Raw genomic sequence first — 18,979 nt, forward strand, 5'->3', positions numbered from 1 at the left:
ACTGTATATTCTCCAAAGCTGAAATGAAGACCATCTTTAAGATCCCAGGAGGATACCTCAAAGCTAAATAATGCTTGATCATGCTGTCCTCAAGCAGGGGTGCAGTTGACTCTGCAGGCTATGTGGCTGGTGTTTCCTACTCATTGACGCCAGGTTCAAGTGATAGATAGATAGATAGATAGATAGATAGATACTTTATTCATCCCCATGGGGAAATTCAACTTTTTTTTTCCAATGTCCCATACACTTGTTGTAGCAAAACTAATTACATACAATACTTAACTCAGTAAAAAAAAAAATGATATGCATCTAAATCACTATCTCAAAAAGCATTAATAATAGCTTTTAAAAAGTTCTTAAGTCCTGGCGGTTGAATTGTAAAGCCTAATGGCATTGGGGAGTATTGACCTCTTCATCCTGTCTGAGGAGCATTGCATCGATAGTAACCTGCACAACTATCCCACTACAAATGCACTGAACCATGTAGGGATTGTTGGGGTTCTGGATTTTACCCACATTTTTAATACTTTGAAACTGGTTCTGGGTTCACTTGTTGGAGTTGTACTTACAGAGAGGTGCAACATGGCAACAGGTCCTTTGGCCCATTGAGTCTATGCCAACCACAAACTATCCTTTTAGACCAATCCAACACATCCTCTTTTATTCTCCCCCCGCCCCCCATTCTCCTCAGCTCCTCCCAGGTCCTTCCACCCACCTACACACTGAGGACAGTTTACTAGTTCAAACTGAAGAATAAATACCGTGCGAGGAAACTCAGCACCTTAGAGAAACCTGCAAAGTTGAAGGTTATGGGGAGAAGGCGAGAGAATGGAGTTGAGAAGGAAAAATAAATCAGCCATGATTGAAAGGTGAAGTAGACCCAATGGGCCAAATGGCCTAATTCTGTTTCATAAATACAGAGATTCTACAAATGTTGGAAATCCAGAGTAATACACACACACAAAATGCTGGAGGAACTCAGCAGGTCAGGCAGCATCTATGGAAGGAAATTTACAGACAACATTTTGGGCTGAGACCCTTCATCAGGGCTGATTCCTGCTCCTACATCTTATGGTGTTACAGTCAAATCTCAGATTGTTGGATCAGTGAGACAGAGGCCCCATTAGCTGCACCACTGTGCCACTCTTGACTTTGACATGATCAAAGATCTGTTAAATTTGATTGTAAGACACGTCGCTGTTGCTTTTATAGAAATCCCTGTTCCCTCTCTAGTGAATTACTGTTTGACTTTTTACATTGTCACGTTAGTAAACTGAGCCTCTGTGGCATCTCTCATCTCAGGGATGCCACTGTTCTGAAGAAGGGATCTTCCTAGTCCTGGCCAATGTTTATTCTTCAATTTGAATCAATGAATAATCCAGGATTACTGAACCATTTATGTCACTTCCATGCCTTCCAATGCACAATGATGATTCCTATTGATTTCAGCTGCCAGCGGAGTATGGTATGTGGTTTATGCAGTCAGCAGAATTCTTTTTAATTTGAGCACATGCAGCTTGGCAGTGAAATCATGCGAGAATAAATAAGGCAGAGGAGAGGCTAGGAGGTAGAGCCTGCAGCGTAATGACTCGGCGGGTTTTGCTGATGTCTCACAGCTCCTGAATTTGGGTCCTGTCTGGACGAAGCTTGCACGTTCTCCCTGTGACCGCATAGGTTTTCCCTGGGTGCTCTAGATTCACTCACATCCTAAAGACGTGCTGCTTGCTGGCTTAGCTGACTGCTTTCTATCAGCCCGGGTGTAGCTGGGTGGTTAGAGTGTTGAGAGGTGCAAATGGACACGAGGGAGAGACTAGGTTACAGGGAAATATACTGAGGGAATGGGGATCAATCAAGGTCAAAGTAAATGTAGTATCAAAGCACAGTATATATATGTCAACATATTCTACCTTGAGATTCATTTTCTTGCTGGCATTTACAGGAAATCCAATAAAATCTATGAAAAAAATATAAATAAACAAAGACCGAATAACAGCCGATGTGCAAAAGAAAACAATAACACTGAGAACATGAGTTGTAAAGTCGTTGAAAGTGAGTCTGTAAGTTGTGTTCGGCGTTGAGGTGAGTGGAGCTGTCCAGGCGATTTCAGGAGCCCGATGACTGGCCCTGGACCTCCTGCACAGTAGTAGTTGTGAGAAGAGGGCATGGTCTGGATGATGGGGGTCCTTGATGATGGATGCTGCTTTCGTGTGGCAGTGCTCTTCAATGGTGCATCATTTCCTTTCCTCCACTATTTTCCCCGTGCAGACTCGATGGGCTGAAAGGCCCACTTCTCTGATCTCATACTCTGCCACAGATTTCAGAATGCGTCTTGCCTTCAGCGTTCTGTCCCTGAAAGGTACACGAGGTGATCATGATACCCACAGGGCCTAGTAGAACAGGAAAGCAAAAGCCCAACTACGCAGGGGATCGCTCTCACGACTAGTTTTTATCAAACTCCTGCCTCAGGCCATTGGACTCTGGTGTGTGCCGGGGGGTGGGGAGAGGATGGGAAAGTATCCATCTTGCACTCCACTCAATATTCACTGCTTCACCCTTCTTGTGAAAGATTTGCATTTTTCATGAAACAACCAAAGCAATCTCAGAGCGCCAGTCAATTTAAGTGTATACATCTCAGGATCAATCAACAGAAATGGAAATTGTCCTCGACTGGTGTGTGGGTCCCACAGCTACAATCTATTTGTAGGGTATAATGCAATAGGTCTGTCTGATCGAGAGTGAGCTTTTTATTACGGCTGCAGCTGAAAGATTCAGCTGCTCATTATGACACCCCAGAGATCACTTCAGCTCTTCTGTAATTTATGGCTGAAGCAAATACAATCAATATCTATCCTTCTCAAGTCATTTGCTTTCCCATCTTGTCTCTGACTGCACTCAGCCACTGATTAGATAGCCAGTACTTTTCAATTTGCGGTTGGATGTGCCACAATGGATCAGATCAGTTTTTCTGAAAGGCAGCGGAAGCTGTGTCTTTTGTCATGAAATATCCCTGTGTAGTTGTGGTGTCCAGGATTCCAGACGCACAGCGTAAGATGACTGAAGTAAGAGCAAGTGGGTGATCTGACAGATACTTAGGAATGTCAGGTTATGTTTGACTTTGGCAAAGCCCAAATAAAGCAGCTTAATTTCCTCTCTGAAGCATTTCATTGGGACTGAGGGGCTGCTTAAGGAAAGGAGGAAGATGCCCTTCTCTGGTTCTGTGCCCAACTGAGGTTAATGTGTTTGATGAGGGTAATGTTGACTCTTTGACAGATGGAGCAGGAGGGATAGTCAACAGTTTGTGAGATGGTGCATTTTTCCCACCTCTTAAGCAACTGATGCCTGGCCCGGAGAATCACGATACCATGCCAAAAGCTATTTCTGCATTTCAGTGATCATAGGTGAGGGATTTCCAGATATTATTCAGATTTAGATTTATTTTTAGATCTATTTATCACCTGTACATGGAAACATACAGTGAAATGTGTTGTTTGCATTAACAACCAATGCGACCTAGGGATGTGCTGGAAGCAGCCCACAAATGTTGCCACACATACTGACACCAAATGCTCAGCAGAACAACACAGAATACAAAACAAAGCAGAATATAACAAATCTACAACAGAAAAACAAGCTCTTTTACACCCTTGCATCACCAACACACGAATGGTCTTCCAAGTCCAGCCTTCAGTCTCTCGGCTTTCAAAGTTCAAAATACATTTATCGTCGAAGTATTTTCACTTTATATAACCTTGAGACTTGCCTCAATACAGAAAGCCACAAAATAAAGAAACCCAATAGAATCCATTAAAACAAAAGAAGGCCATCAAACAGCCAATGTGCCGAGAGAAAGCTCCAGGGACATGAGGGATATGCCCTCTTCTCATTATACCACCAGGAAGGAAGCACAGAAGCCTGAAGACCCACAATCAGTGATTCAGCTATTACTTTGCCTCCCCATCAGATTGTTGCACAGTTCATGAACCCATGAACACTACCTTGTTATGCCTTGTCTTTTGCTCTATTTATTTATTTTGTAATTTATATTAATTTTTATGTGTGCACTGTACTGCCGCCACGGAACAAATGACGTCCTGTAAGTTAGTGATAATAAACTTGATTCTGATTTTTATCAAAAAGGCTTTTAGAACATTGTTTAGTGTCTCCTTTCCCATAATGGAACTCAGAAATGATTGGTAAGCGGTTTAAGCATTACAGGCGGAAGGCAGGAGAATGGGTTTGATAGAGATCAGCCATGTTTGAAGGGGGAACAGAGTCAATGGGCCAAGTGGTCTAATTCTGTCCCCATATCTTATGGCCTTATGGTCTATCTCTATGCCTCACTGCCCTCCTGTGCCCTTTGTAAGTGTGTTGGACTGAGGGAGTGGCTGTAAAACAGCAGGTGGCAAAATGACTGACAGATTCAAAAGTTTCATGTCCTCTTGAGTACTTATGCCTTCAATTCACATAATCAATTTTTAGTAACTTAATTTATTTTTGTATACAGCACATCTGTTAACAGTTGATTAGTATATCTGCCAGTACAGAGCATATATTTGTTTGTGCTTGTCATTGCAAACTGTCTAGTGTAACATACACTGACAAGTACAGTCCCCTGCCAGTTGGTATTGCGTATCTCAATCCCATTCAGAGGCTGATGCAGTTTGTGTGCATATGCTAGTTATTGTGAATGCTCTTGTTAAATGACATTTACACTGCCTAAGGTGGATGATTTCAAAGAATAATTCCGACGTTTCAAGTTCAAAATACATTTCTTATCAAATTACATTTACGCCACCATATACAACCCTGAGATTCACTTTACTTGTGGGCATGCACAGTAAATATAAGAAACACAATAGAATCAATAGAAGACTGCCCCCAACAGAACTGACCAACAATCAATGTGCAAAAGACAACAAACTATGCAAGTACAAAAAGAAAGAAGAAAAAAAAGTCATAATAATAATAAATAAGTAATAAATATGAGATGGAGTCCTTGAAAGTGAGTCTACACCATTCAATAATGGGGCAAGTGAAGTTAGCCCATCTGATTCAAGAGCCTGATGGTTGAGTAGTAATAACTGTTTCTGAACATGGCGGGGGTTGTTGGTCCAGAGGCTCCTGATTGTAGCAGTGACAAGAGAGCATGGCTTGGAGTTTGGGGGTTCTTAATGATGGATGCTACCTTCCTGTGACAGCACTCCATGTAGATGTGCTCAGTGGTGGGGAGGGCTTTACCTGTGATGAACTGGGCTGCATCTATTGCTTTTTGTAGGCACATCTATAGAAGTTTGTCAGAGTTTTAAATGACGTGCCAAACCTTCACAAACTTTTCAGAAAGTAGAAGTGCTGTGTGCTTTCTTTGTAATGGTACTTATGTGCTGGACTGAGGAGAGATCATCTGAAATGATAACACTGAAGGATTTAAATTTGCTGACACTCTCCATCTCTGATTCTTCAATGAAGACTGGCTCATGGATCTTAAGCGATGAAGAGAGGGGAGTGTGAGGAAGATCCTGGAGATTTTTAAAGTGATTTAACAAGTCTTTTTGCAATAGCCTCACAACTACTTTCTTTTCAAAGTAAAAGTAGAATTGTTGAAGTGTGACACAGTGCATTTTCTAATCATGTACTATTTTCTCTTCTTCCTGTAGAGCGCCACTTGTGGGATTGCTGGGATTTCCCTGCAGCCTGCTGCTGACACATTTAAGGTATGACCTGAATCTTGATTAGTGTGTTAGGAGTATGTGGGCATGTTTTAGAAGGAAGACATGTCAAGTTTTTTAAAAAATGCATCTCAAACCCTGCTGAGCAGGGAGAAGGGGATGTAATGGGAATGCCATGTTCAAAAAGTAATGATTTAAAGAACCAAAGATTAAATAAAACTTGATAGAGGTGTAGAATATGATAAGATGCATAGATGAAGTGGATAGCCAGAGACTAATTCCTGTGGTAGAAATGGCTAATACAAGGGGCAATAATTTAAAGGTGATTGGAAGTAAAGTATACAGATAGGTCAGAAGCAAGTGGATGTGCTCTCTCTTCAAGTCTTGACCAATATTTATCCCTAAACAAAATGTCTTAATGTGACTGCTTGGGCATTATTTATCAACTGTATGTGGCTTCTTGTGGCATTTAACATGGCTGTTGTATGCCTCATAGCAGTGGCAACACTACTGATCTATTTAATTGGCTATAAAAGACCATTCCAAGAAGAAGATTAGCTTGCAAGTCTGTGTCTTCATTTCTTTCAGACTGGGAAACCTCATGAAGATTTGATCAATGAGACATGAGCGTATCAGTGATTTTGATTAGTTATTTGGTCACTCATTCCTGGGCTTTTGGGGATGAAGTTTAGGAATTATGGTTCAATTAATTTCACTATTTAGACTGATTTTGGAAACTGGTCTCTAATAACTGGGATAGGTTAATGGTTATAGTGTGTAAGTTTCAGAAGGACAAGGGGTTAAGTAATGTTCAGGCAAGGGTAGTTTATGGATAGTAATCAGTCAGCCTAAGTAAGAAAGGTCTTTTTAAAATGGTCTTTGATGAGCATAGCTTCCTTTTTAACAATAGGGGACTGGAGCCAATTAGTATAAGCAGTTAAGGTAAGGAAGAAAACAAAGAATTCTAGGATGATATTTACTATTGGCCAGTTACTTGACTAAATCTGAAGTACTTTTGGCCTTTTAATGTAGATTCTATTGGCTATTAGTACCGTATTATCATAGTGTGATTGGTGATTTGATCATGCAAATAAGGAATTCGAACATACAGAAGGTTACTAATTGGTCAGTATCTGTATCTAACTAATCAATTTGGTATAAAAATGGGATTTCTTTGTTCAGACTTCAGAGTAGTTTGGTGAAGGGTCCACACTGCTCTCCTTGTGCACAAGTAAATAACGTATGGTTGAGGAACAAATGTGATTTTTCAGAGTTCAATTGCTCTATGATAACAGTAGCACCATGGAATTTACATTGTAATAATTTGCAGTTGACTGTAAATTAGTGATTTTCATGATGAAGTGACATATTAATTTCTTGGCATACATGTCAATAGATGAATAGGAATGAAAAGCCATATGGATTGTCTCCAATCCTATTTAGTGATTGCTATGAGCCAGGATATAACTGTGGCATTTAATTTGGAGTTTCCTGGAACTGTTCCATTTTAATAAGCTTCCAACATGAACTGATCTTCCATTGTAGTCAAGAGCTCGTTTGACTTCTGTGTCAAGATTAGTCAATGGATGAGAATGTAAGTAGAAAATGGTGGAAAAACTTAGCAAGTCAGGTAGCATCTGTGGAAGTAGAAATAGTTAATTCTTCTCGTCAAAGATTGTCCATGCATGTGGCCTAACCAGCATTTTCTGTTTCTATTTTAGATTTCCAGTATCGTAGATTTTTGATCAGCAGACATTAATTCCTATTGGAAATCCCTATTTTTAGATTCTATGATCTATAGCCATGACCACACTTACACTGGAAGCCATTTATACAGACCACTGAACAACAGAAACCATTAGTTATGATTTGGAGCATGGCCTCCTATTGTGATAATATTGGAGATCAAAATGAAATAAAGAGCAGGCAGGCGTGTGATTGATAGCTGATCACTCCTTACCCAACTTGAAATCTGCTGATGCCCCTGTGTTATAGAACTGTTGTCAAGTTGTCAACCTGCTTTATGAGTGTTGACCAAACTGATTAACAAGAAGCTATTTGCTTCAATGGTGAACTAATCTAGTTTGAAAATATGAACTCCAGTCGCAGGAAAGAAATAGGTGCCTAGAGCTAGGTGTGCTTTATGAAGTTTGCAGAACACAAAAGTGATCAGGATTGTGTAATCAATAGGATTCTTCACATGCACATATACACTTAGTGGCTACTTTATTAGGTATCTGTTGCATCTTGTCCACTCCAACGTTCAATATATAGTGTGTTCAGAGATGTTCTTCTACACACCACTGTTGTAATGCTTGGTTATTCGAGTTACTGTCAGCTTCCTCTCAGCTTGAACCAGTCTGGCCACTCTCCTGTGACCTCTCTTATTAACAAGGCATCTTTGCCCACAGAACTGCTCCTCATTGGATTTTTTTGGGGGGTTTTTTGCACCAGTCTCTGTAAACTCTTGAGACTGTTGTGCATGAAAATCCCAGAGGATCACCAGTTTCTGAAATACTCAGATCACTCTGTCTAGTACCAACAGTCAAAGTCACTTAGATGACATTTCTTCCCCAATTCTGATATTTGGTCGGAGCAACAACTGAACGTCTTTTATGCATTGAGTTGCTGCCACATGACTGGCTGCACTGATGAGCAGGCGTACAGTGGCCACTGAGGGTAAGCTCAAACATGAGGTTTCTAAAAGGAATCCAGATATGTTTCACATCTATAATGAAATCTGTCCTCCAAAAATTGTTCATAGAAAGTAATGAATGATTTCCTCCCAGGAGAATGCACTTATATATATATATACTGGGGAAGTGATAACACATGGTTGCCACAGTGTCACTGCTGGTAGAGCTGCCTCCCAGCTCTCGTGACCCAGGTTCAGTCCTGGTTTCAGGTGCTGTCTATTGTGGAGTTTGCATGCTCTCCCTGTGACCACCTGAGTCTCTCCCAGGTGTTCCAGTTTCATCCAAGAGATCTGCATTTTGTAGGCCATTTGGCCACTGGGAATTACCTGACTGTAGGTGAGTGGTAGACACTTGGGAGACTAGAATGTGGGGAAAACAAAAAATGGATTTGTCCAAGTGGATAGGGCATGTGTGGACTTGGTAGGCTGAAGGGCCTTTTTCTGTGCTGTAACAATATAGAACTTAGAACACAGACAATACAACACAATAGGTCCTTCAGCCTATGATGTTTTGACAACCCTTTAACTGACTCCATCATAAATCTAACCATTCGCTCCTACACAGCTCATAATCCTCCATTTTTCTTTCATCCATGTGCCTGTCTAAGAATCTCTTAAATGTCCCTTTTGTATCAACTTCTACCTCTACCCACAACATTGGTCTAGGCACTTACCACTTTCCGTGTAAAAAACCCAACTCTGACATCTGCCCTAAGCTTTCCTCCACTCACCTTAAAAGGATGTCCTCTGGTATTGGCCATTGTAACCCTGGGAAAAAGTCACTGGCTCTCCACTCTATCCATGCCCCTTAAACTCTTATACTCCTCTATCAAGTCATCTTTGATTCTCCTCTGCTCAAAAGAGAAAAGCCCTTGCTTTTCCCCTACTGTGCAAATTGCCTCAGGCACTTACATGCCCTTAGTGTACACTGATTTTTGCCTGGCATCAGACACACAGTTAATGACACAGGGGTTGTGTAGTTTTGTGAATGGCCAGGGAAATATGGAGCTTCTGGGAGGGTTGGGGGGTGTTAGATCTTTTGTTGTTAATTCAAAGCACAAGGTTGGGTAAGGAGATGTCAATTTTAAAAATGAATGCAACGCTCAGAACATTGGCCATTTATTCCCCTCCATAGATGCTGCTTGACCTGTGGAATTCCTCCAGCATTCTGTGTGTATTGCTCAAGATTTCCAACATCAGCAGAATCTCTTTTGTCTCTGCAGTGTCTTGGCCACTTCCAGTATCATGAGTTCCATTCACTGATCACAGCTCGGCTTATCCTTACTGTGAGCTCCATCATCAGTCACCAACCAGGGGATGAGCCATGGCTTTATAAAGACATGGAGTCGTACTGCATAGAAACGGGTTCTTTGGCTCGCCATGTCCATACTGACCCTACATGAATCCTATTTACCTGTATCAGATCCCTAGACTTGTGATTCAGGCTGATTTAGGAACAGCTTGTTTCTCTCAGCCGTCAGATTTGTAAAACTGATGTCTTAGCAGGGGCTGTATTTCAAATGTCATTAGAAATGGGGATGGTGCCGGAGGATTGGCGTATTGCTCATGTGGTTCCATTGTTTAAAAAGGGTTCTAAGAGTAAACCTAGCAATTATTGGCCTGTAAGTTTGACGTCAGTGGTGGGCAAATTAATGGAAAGTATTCTTAGAGATGGTATATATAATTAACTGGATAGACAGGGTCTGATTAGGAACAGTCAACATGGATTTGTGCGTGGAAGGTCATATTTGACAAAACTTATTGAATTTTTTGAAGAGGTTACTAGGAAAGTTGACGAGGGTAAAGCAGTGAATGTTGTCTATATGGACTTCAGTAAGGCCTTTGACAAGGTTCCACATGGAAGGTTAGTTAGGAAGGTTCAATTGTTAGGTATTAATATTGAAGTAGTAAAATGGATTCAACAGTGGCTGGATGGGAGATGCCAGAGAGTAGTGGTGGATAACTGTTTGTCAGGTTGGAGGCTGGTGACTAGTGGTGTGCCTCAGGGATCTGTACTGGGTCCAATGTTGCTTGTCATATACGTTAATGATCTGGATGATGGGGTGGTAAATTGGATTAGTAAGTATGCAGATGATACTAAGGTAGATGGTGTTGTGGATAATGAAGTAGGTTTTCAAATCAGAGAGATTTAGGCCAGTTTGAAGAGTGGGCTGAGTGATGGCAGATGGAGTTTAATACTGATAAGTGTGAGGTGATACATTTTGGTAGGACTAATCAAAATAGGACATACATGGTAAATGGTAGGGCATTGAGAAATGCAGTAGAACAGAGTGATCTAGGAATAATGGTGCATTGTTCCCTGAAGGTGGAATCTCATGTGGATAGGGTGGTGAAGAAAGCTTTTGGTATGCTGGCCTTTATAAATCAGAGCATTGAGTATAGGAGTTGGGATGTAATGTTAAAATTGTACAAGGCATTGGTGAGGCCAAATTTGGAGTACTGTGTACAGTTCTGGTTGCCGAATTATAGGAAAGATGTCAACAAAATAGAGAGAGTACAGAGGAGATTTACTAGAATGTTACCTGGGTTTCAGCACCTAAGTTACAGAGAAAGGTTGAAGAAGTTAGGTCTTTATTCTTTGGAGTGTAGAAGGTTGAGGGGGGACTTGATAGAGGTATTTAAAATTATGAGGGGGATAGATAGAGTTGACATGGATAGGCTTTTTCCATTGAGAGTAGGGAGATTCAAACAAGAGGATATGAGTTGAGAGTTAAGGGGCAAAAGTTTAGGGGTAACACGAGGGGGAACTCCTTTACTCAGAGAGTGGTAGCTGTGTGGAATGAGCTTCCAGTAGAAGTGGTAGAGGCAGGTTCGGTATTGTCATTTAAAGTAAAATTGGATAGGTATATGGACAGGAAAGGAAAGGAGGGTTATGGGCTGAGTGCAGGTCGGTGGGATTAGGTGAGAGTAAGCGTGCAGCATGGACTAGAAGGGCCGAGATGGCCTGTTTCCGTGCTGTAATTGTTATATGGTTATATGAATGTCCATAAACTACCTCACTATCTTAGCTCTCTTTTTGTTCTACTTACTTATATATATTTCTTACTGTAATTTATAGCATATTTATGTATTGCACTATGCTGCTGCCATACAACAATGTATTTCATGACGTATTGTATGTCAGTAGCAATAAAACTGATTCGGATTCTGAAATGATTGTTCAGATGCTTCTTAAAAATCTTGAGAGTGCCTGTGTCCACTACCTATTCCAGGATCCAATTCCGCCTCCGATCCCCTCTAAATCTCCTATTTCCTTATGTCCTCTTGTCTGAGCGACTTCCACCAAGGGGAAAAAGATCTATATTCCCCATCACTTTGTACAGCTCTGTCAGAACACCCTCAGCCCCTTCTGCTTCATGGGAAACAAACCCGGTCTATCTAGTTTCCATGGTTATTGGGGACAGGAATGAACCCATTAAGCCTATTCCTCACAAGAGGGGAGAGTCCAAACACAAAGGAGGAGACCAGACCCCCTCCCTACATTCCCCCTTGCATCCATGGGAGTTTTGTGTGCTTCTGTACAATGGAGCTAGAGCTCTTTAGTTCTGACTCACTTCTCAGCTGACAGCGTGGCATTAACTCAATGTGGAAACCACAGTAGCACAGCATTTAGTGTGAAGCTATTACGGCTTGGGACGTCAGAGTTCAGAATTCAATCCCAATGTCATCTGTAAGGAGTCTGTACGCCCTCTGCTCGGAATGCATGGGTTTCCTCCGGGTGTTCTGGTTTCCTCCCACGTCCAAAGAGGCAGACGTACCAGTTAGCAGGTTAACTGGTCATTATGAATCGTCCCGTGATTAGGCTAGGGTTAAATCGGGGGTTGTTGAGCAGTGTGCCTCGAAGGACGGGAAGGGCCTATTCCGTGCTGTATCTCAATAAATAAACAAACAATTAAATAAACCACAACACTACTGTGCCGCCCCAAAGGGCCGAAGAGTCTACTGTGCTGTAATGTTTCATGCTCTAAAGGTTATTAGTGGAGTAAATAAATTTATGTATTATCAAATGACATATATATCATCTTACACAACCCTGAGATTCATTTTCTTGCAGGCATTCATGTAGAACAAAGACATAAAATAGAATCAATGAAAAAATACACACAAACAAGACTGACAAACAACCACTCTGTAAAAGAAGATAAACTGTGCAAATACAAAAAATATAATAAATCAATAAGTGATACTGAAAACATGAGTTCTCACATTTTGTGTGTCGCTGTTGCCAAGGACACATTGGATAGCGTTGGGAGAGAGTTCAAAAGCTTGTGTGGGCAGTTGACACATTTTGTGTACCACAGTTCCTGAGAAGACATTGAATTGTGCATGATTAGGCAGTTGGCAAAAGCCAATAAAAAGAAGTTAGGTTTAAGCAGAACTGACATTTTGGGAGCAGCCATTGTGTGAGTGGGCCAGTGTAAGAGTGGGAGCTGAGGCTTTGGCAAGGAGGGGCATAGGCCATAGTTAGATTTTAGTTTGTTCTTTATTCTTTCTTTGTTATTTCATATTTAGAGTAGTGGGGATGCCAGACAGGATCGTGGAATGTACCTTTTGTGAGATGTAGGAAGGCAGGGAGATCTCCAATGTCCCTGATGACTGCACTGCAATAAGTGCATCCAGCTGCAGCTTCTAATAGACTGTGTTTAAGAGTTGGAGCTAGAACTGGATGAACTCCGGATCATTTGGGAGGCTGAGGGGTTGATTGACAGGACATACAGGGAGGCACTTACACCCAAGGTGCAGATGCAGGTGACTGTCAGGTAGGGGGAGAAGGGATAGGTGACTACTACAGGGTACCCCGTGTCCATTCCCCTCAACACTTTGGATACTATTGAGGGAGGATGACCTCGCAGAGGAAAATCACAGCAGCAAGATCTCTGGCACTGAATCTGGCTCTGTGGCTCAGAAATGAAGGGTGGAGAAGAGGCAAGCTGTGGTGAAGGGAATTTGTTGGTTAGGGGAACAGAAAGGAGGTTCTGTGGATGAGAACAAATTTTCTTGATGGCATGTTCCTTTCCGGATGTGAGGGTCAGGGACATCTCAGATCGTGTCCACAGCATTCTTAAGTAGGAGGGTGAGCAGTGGAAAGGTTTGCTAGTGCTGCACGGAGTGGTTTAAACTAGAGTTGCAGGGGTATGGGAACCAGAGCACCTGAACAGATAGGGAGTGGTTGCAGAGAAGAATGTTGTTAAGCCTACCTACAAAGTCAGGAATCAAAAAGTTGAGCATGGTGGGCTATTGTTCAGAATTGTATATATTTCAGTGCAAGGAGTATTTTAGGAAAGGAGGATGAGCTCAGGGCATGGATCGGCACGTTGAATTATGACATTATAGCCATTAGTGAGACTTGGTTGCAGGAGGGGCAGGACTGGCAGCTCAATGTTCCAGGGTTCTGTTGTTTTAAACATGATAGAGTGGGAGGGATTAAAGGAGAACTGGTGACATTACTAGCTAGGGAAAATGTCATGGCAGTGCTCAGACAGGACAGACTGGAGAGCTCATTTAGTGAGGTTTTATGGGTAGAACTGAGGACTAAGATCACATTACTGGTATTATATTATAGACCACCCAACAGTCTGTGGGATTTAGAAGAGCAAATTTGTAGAGACTTCACAGACTGTTGCAAGAAACATAGGGTTGTGATAGGAGGTGAATTTGATCTTCCACATATTGACTGGAAATCCCATTCTGTAAAAGGGCTGGATAGGAAAGAGTTTGTCAAATATGATCAGAAACGTTTCCTTATTCAGTACGTAGAAGTCCCAACTAGAGAGAGTGTGATACTAGATCTCCTTTTAGGGAATGAGATAGGGCAGGTTACAGGGGTTTATGAAAGGGAACACTTTGTATCTCGTTTTCATAACAATTAGTTTCAAGGTAATTATGAAAAAAAGGATAGGTCTGGTTGCTGTGGTTAAGATTCTAAATTGGAGAAAGGTCAATTCTGATGGTACCAGAGGGGATCTGGCAAATGTAGATTGGGACAGGTTGTTTAATTTGCAAGACAAAGAAGTGCATAGCAAATCTGGGCAAGTTGGAACAAATAAGGGACTTGAGGAGTACAGGAAATGTCTGTTTCTATATTATAAATTCAATGCAACATCTCACATCCAAACTTTCAGAAAAATTGGAGCTGAATTTACCTCTTTCCCGACTTTGTGCTTTTCAGGCGAAAGACCTTGACATCGAAATGGTTAAAACTTTAGCAGAGAAGCCAGACGTTAACCATGCTTTTGGCACGGTGTTCACTGATCACATGCTCGTGATTCACTGGACATTATCTGGAGGCTGGGAGAGACCACGGATTCAACCTATGCAGAACCTCTCGCTGCACCCTGCGGTATCGGCCCTCCACTATTCCATGCAGGTAAGCTGGCGGACAGGAACTTGGCTTTGTTGGTTCAAATGGAGCGCACAAGTATGGTGAGGTACAGTTACAATGAAAAACTGGCTTGAAGCATCACCACGGGCAGGTAGATACAGACACACAGAAAACATAAATTATCCAAGACAATGAGGAAAGGGACTGTGCAAAACAAGTTATTAATGCAAAAGAGCAAACACGAGGAAATCTGCAGATGCTGGAAATTCAAACAACAACACACACAAAATGCTGGTGGGACACAGCAGGCCAGGCAGCATCTATAGGGAGAAGCGCTGTCGACGTTTCGGGCCGAGACATCGACAGCGCTTCTCCCTATAGATGCTGCCTAGCCTGCTGTGTTCCACCAGCATTTTGTGTGTGTTGTTATTAATGCAAAAGCCAAAATCGGAGGTAAATTCTTCTGTTGCTGAAGTACTGTAGGATAGAGTTAAGCAGGTCGGTACTAGAACCTGTTGTTTGCAGGGAAGCAGCTGTTCCTGAACCTGGAGGTGTGAGACCTCAGGCTTCTGTACCTCCTGCCCAATGGCAGCAGCAACATGACCCAAATAGTGAGCTTCCTTGATGATTGATGCCACCTTTTTTGCAGCATCTCCTGTAGCTGCTGTCAGTGGTAGGGTGGGTGTTGCCTGTGATGGACCGGGCTTTGTGTGTGTTGCACACTAATCTCTGCAGTCTCTTCTGTTCCTGTGTGTTGGAATTGCCGTACTAGGCAATGGTACAACCAGTTGGGATAGTTTCAACAGTGCATCTGTCGAAGTTTGTTAGAGGATGTGGGACTTCACTGTTTAGTTGAAAGCACATTTTGTCCCGAATGGGAAGGTGGTAGGTTTGCATCACTGTGGGGACATTATCCAGTCTAGCAATACAAGGTAATACTGAGAGAGCCAGCAATGCTGTCATTCAGGTGAAACATTAAACTGAGGCATCATTGGACCCACTGAGGTGTTTGAAAATGATCCCTTGGCAGATTAGATAACTGAGCAGATTGCTTAGTCATTATTACTGCTGCTAGTGGGATCTTGCTATGTATAAAGTGAATCATTGAGGATTGTAGATATGCTTGGAGACAAGTGACCATCTCTGACTATTAATCTCACACTTATACCAATTCTGCATTATTCTTCCCAGACTCCAGTCAACTGCCCGCTACATTCTACCCCTCTCCTGTACACTAGTGACAATTTTTGGTGTGTGGTTGCACGTCTATGGAACGTGGGAGATATCTGGAGTATTCTCGGAAGCCCACGTAGTCGTGGGGAGAGCATGCAGACTCCACATAGAGAGCACCAGAGGTCAGGATCTAACCTGGTTTCTGGCTTCAAGAAGCAGTTGCTAGCTGCTCCGGTTTTCCCCATCCCCTCCCCCCCACAAATGTTTTCTCTTGGGTAGCAGTTCCTTTGAACTTAGTAACTAGCCCCATGAAACAGCCAGCTTGTCAGCATCATACAGATGAGAGCAAAAAGACTAAATAAACCCATCAAAAAGGCTGGATCCATCCGTGGCTACAACCCCGACGCTTTTGAGTTAGTGATGGAGAGGAGGTCACAGAACAAACTTATCCATTATGGACAATGTGGCACATCCTCTCCATGACCTACTGAAAATGCAGCAGAGTGCCCTTTCAAACAGACTTGTTCAGCTCCGCTGTCACATGAATCGTTACAGAAAATCTTCCCTACAAAATACAATAAGCATATACAACAGTTCATCTCTGTGCGACAGGAGAACACATCATAGTACAATAGTCTCTGTTTCATTATTGCGTACATTATTATTGCACATTAGAAAATTATTGTTTATATTATTATTCTGTACTTCATTATTAGTTAATATTATTATTGTATTTATTATTTTAATATGTTATTATTGGTAAGTGTGTATTTAAATGTGGCTGTTGTAACGAAATAATTTCCCACTCGGGATCAATAAGGTACTTATTATTTGGAGAGAAACCGATTCTCTTCAAGGCAAGTGGCACATGCAGATTCCATTAATATTTTGGATTGGGGCATTACGGGTGTTTACACCATCACAGGCATAAGACAGAGGAGCAGAATTAGGTCAAGCCTGCGCCACCCTTCCATCGTGATTGATTTATTTTCCCATTCTCCTGCCTTCTCCCCGCAACCTTTGCCACTGTAACCAGCCCTGGAACGGTGCTGCTAAGCAGCCTTCTTGATCCACTGCATTCCTGGTGAACGAGCTCCCATGGTGATCTCGGTCATCGAGTTCCAGCAGTTAGACCCAGTGACAGCGAAGGACTGGTGAGAGACTTGCAGGTCAGTGTGTCTGTGACCTGGAGGGGAACTGTCAGGCACTGGTGCTCCTCTTCACCCACTGCCAGGGTAACAATCAGATGGATGGGTACTTTGCATTGGTGCAGGGTGATTATAAGCGATGGGATTTCAGATCCCTCAGCTACTCTCCTCCAAGTTTAATTCATCCTGAGCCACTCAGCAGATGGTTTAAAAAGCATTTTGCATTCTGGGTATCATTTAGGGCTTTGAATCTAGGAGCTAGGACACTATGTTATTATGATAAGACTGCACTTGGAGAACTGCGTACAGTTTTGGTCACCCAATTATAGAAAAGAGGTGGTCAGACTGGAGAGTGTGCAGAGAGTTACAAGGATGTCGCCAAGACTAGGGGCAGTGAGTTATAGGGAGGGGTTGGCCAGGTGTTGTCTTTATTCCTTGAAACATAGCAGGATGAGGGGAAACTGTTTACAATTATGAGAGGCACAGATAAAGTGGATGATAAAAGGGCAGGGAGCAGAGGTTTAGAAGGGGACTGCGGAGTAACAGTTTCACGCGGATTTGGGTGAGCTGCTGGAGTAAGTGGTTGAAGTAGTACCTCAGTATCATTTAAAAAGCACTTGGATAGGCACATGGAAGGGCAGGGCTTGAAAGGATAGGAGCCAAATGCAGGAACTTGAATTAGCTGGGTGTGGTCGGCATGAACCAGTTGGACTGAAGGGCCTGTATCTCTGCTGTTTCACTATAAGGCTCTATGGCTCTAAATTAGTGGTCACCAACCCGTCGATCTTTGAGACTTTCCCAGTAGATCCCAAAAAAAAGAAAAAGAAATAGACAAATACTGTTGAGAGATTGTTTCCGGGTTGCGGGGTTTTAGTTCCGTTCTTTCTGCCCAGTGCGCATGCGTGTAGCTCCCCCGCACTACACAGTGTACTTCAGTGGTCCCCAACCACCGGGCTGTGAGGAAACGATATGAGTCAGCTGCACCTTTCCTCATTCCCTGTCACGCCCACTGTTGAACTTGAACCCACGCGAGGTCATCAGGCGACTAAACGCAGTGATACCCTCGCGCCAGGGATCACGGGTTGGCCTCGGGCGGCTGGCGGGAAGTGCCATTGCTACTGGGCTGGAGCGCTGCCTCTAAACCTGTTTAGCACACCGAATGTTCGTGGGCAACCCGGTGCTAAAATATTCATAGATGACCTAATTCAGGCTCAGCGTTTCATAAGTATCAGAGCAAATTCTGTGCTGCGATCTACTGAGACAAACTTTTGTCGGCCGATAGATCCTACGGGGGGCGGGTGCTCTGTCGCACTCCCCGCTTGGTTGGCCGCTCGCTCCGGACTGCGACCACTGCGGCCCCAGTGAGGGAACCTCTGGTCCTGACCTTGTCCTGTCACCCCACCCATGACCAGCCGCACCCGGCCAAGGCGTCTGGTGGCGGGCGGGCTGGAGGCTGTCTAATGAGGCAATGAAGCACTCAAAACTGCTTCAGTACCTTGAGTCCAAGCACCCTGCACTTAAAGACAAACCCACTGAGTTTTTTCAGCGGAAAAAACATGAGCAGTGTGGGACAGAAGCCGAGAGCCGCGAAAGTGGAATAGACTGGATATATGGAACCTGCTTTGGGTATTGCTGTACTCCCACCATGTTTAATACCACCCCCCACCGATCGACTGGTCTGCAAGAATATTGTCAATATTAAACCGGTCCGCGGTGCAAAAAAGGGTGGGTACCCCTGGTGTTTATGACTTGATGTATGCTAACGTTAAGGATGCTTACAGCTCCTCTCCCCTCTCCCCACTGGGAAGGTCAGATCACAACCTGGTGCATCTCAAACCCTGCAACGTGCCTCTGGTGAAGAGTAAACCTGCAACCTCGAGGACAGTGAGGAAATGGTTGGGGGAGGCTTATGAGGCACTCCAGGGTTGTTTTGAGGTGACAGACTGGCAGGCCC

The 18,979-nt window shown here is 43.0% G+C and overlaps 1 protein-coding gene across 1 annotated transcript in view; it reads left to right on the forward strand.

Annotated features, from left to right (window-relative positions):
* bcat1 (branched chain amino-acid transaminase 1, cytosolic) overlaps positions 1–18,979 on the forward strand; it is a 108,895-nt gene that overhangs the window by 20,433 nt on the left and 69,483 nt on the right. The window contains exons 2-3 of the mRNA XM_073066067.1: positions 5,655–5,711; positions 14,552–14,749. Coding sequence (XP_072922168.1) covers positions 5,655–5,711; positions 14,552–14,749 — 255 coding nt within the window. The remainder of the gene's footprint in view (positions 1–5,654; positions 5,712–14,551; positions 14,750–18,979) is intronic.

The sequence above is a fragment of the Hemitrygon akajei genome, chromosome 14, assembly GCF_048418815.1.
Source record: "Hemitrygon akajei chromosome 14, sHemAka1.3, whole genome shotgun sequence".
NCBI lineage: Eukaryota > Metazoa > Chordata > Chondrichthyes > Myliobatiformes > Dasyatidae > Hemitrygon > Hemitrygon akajei.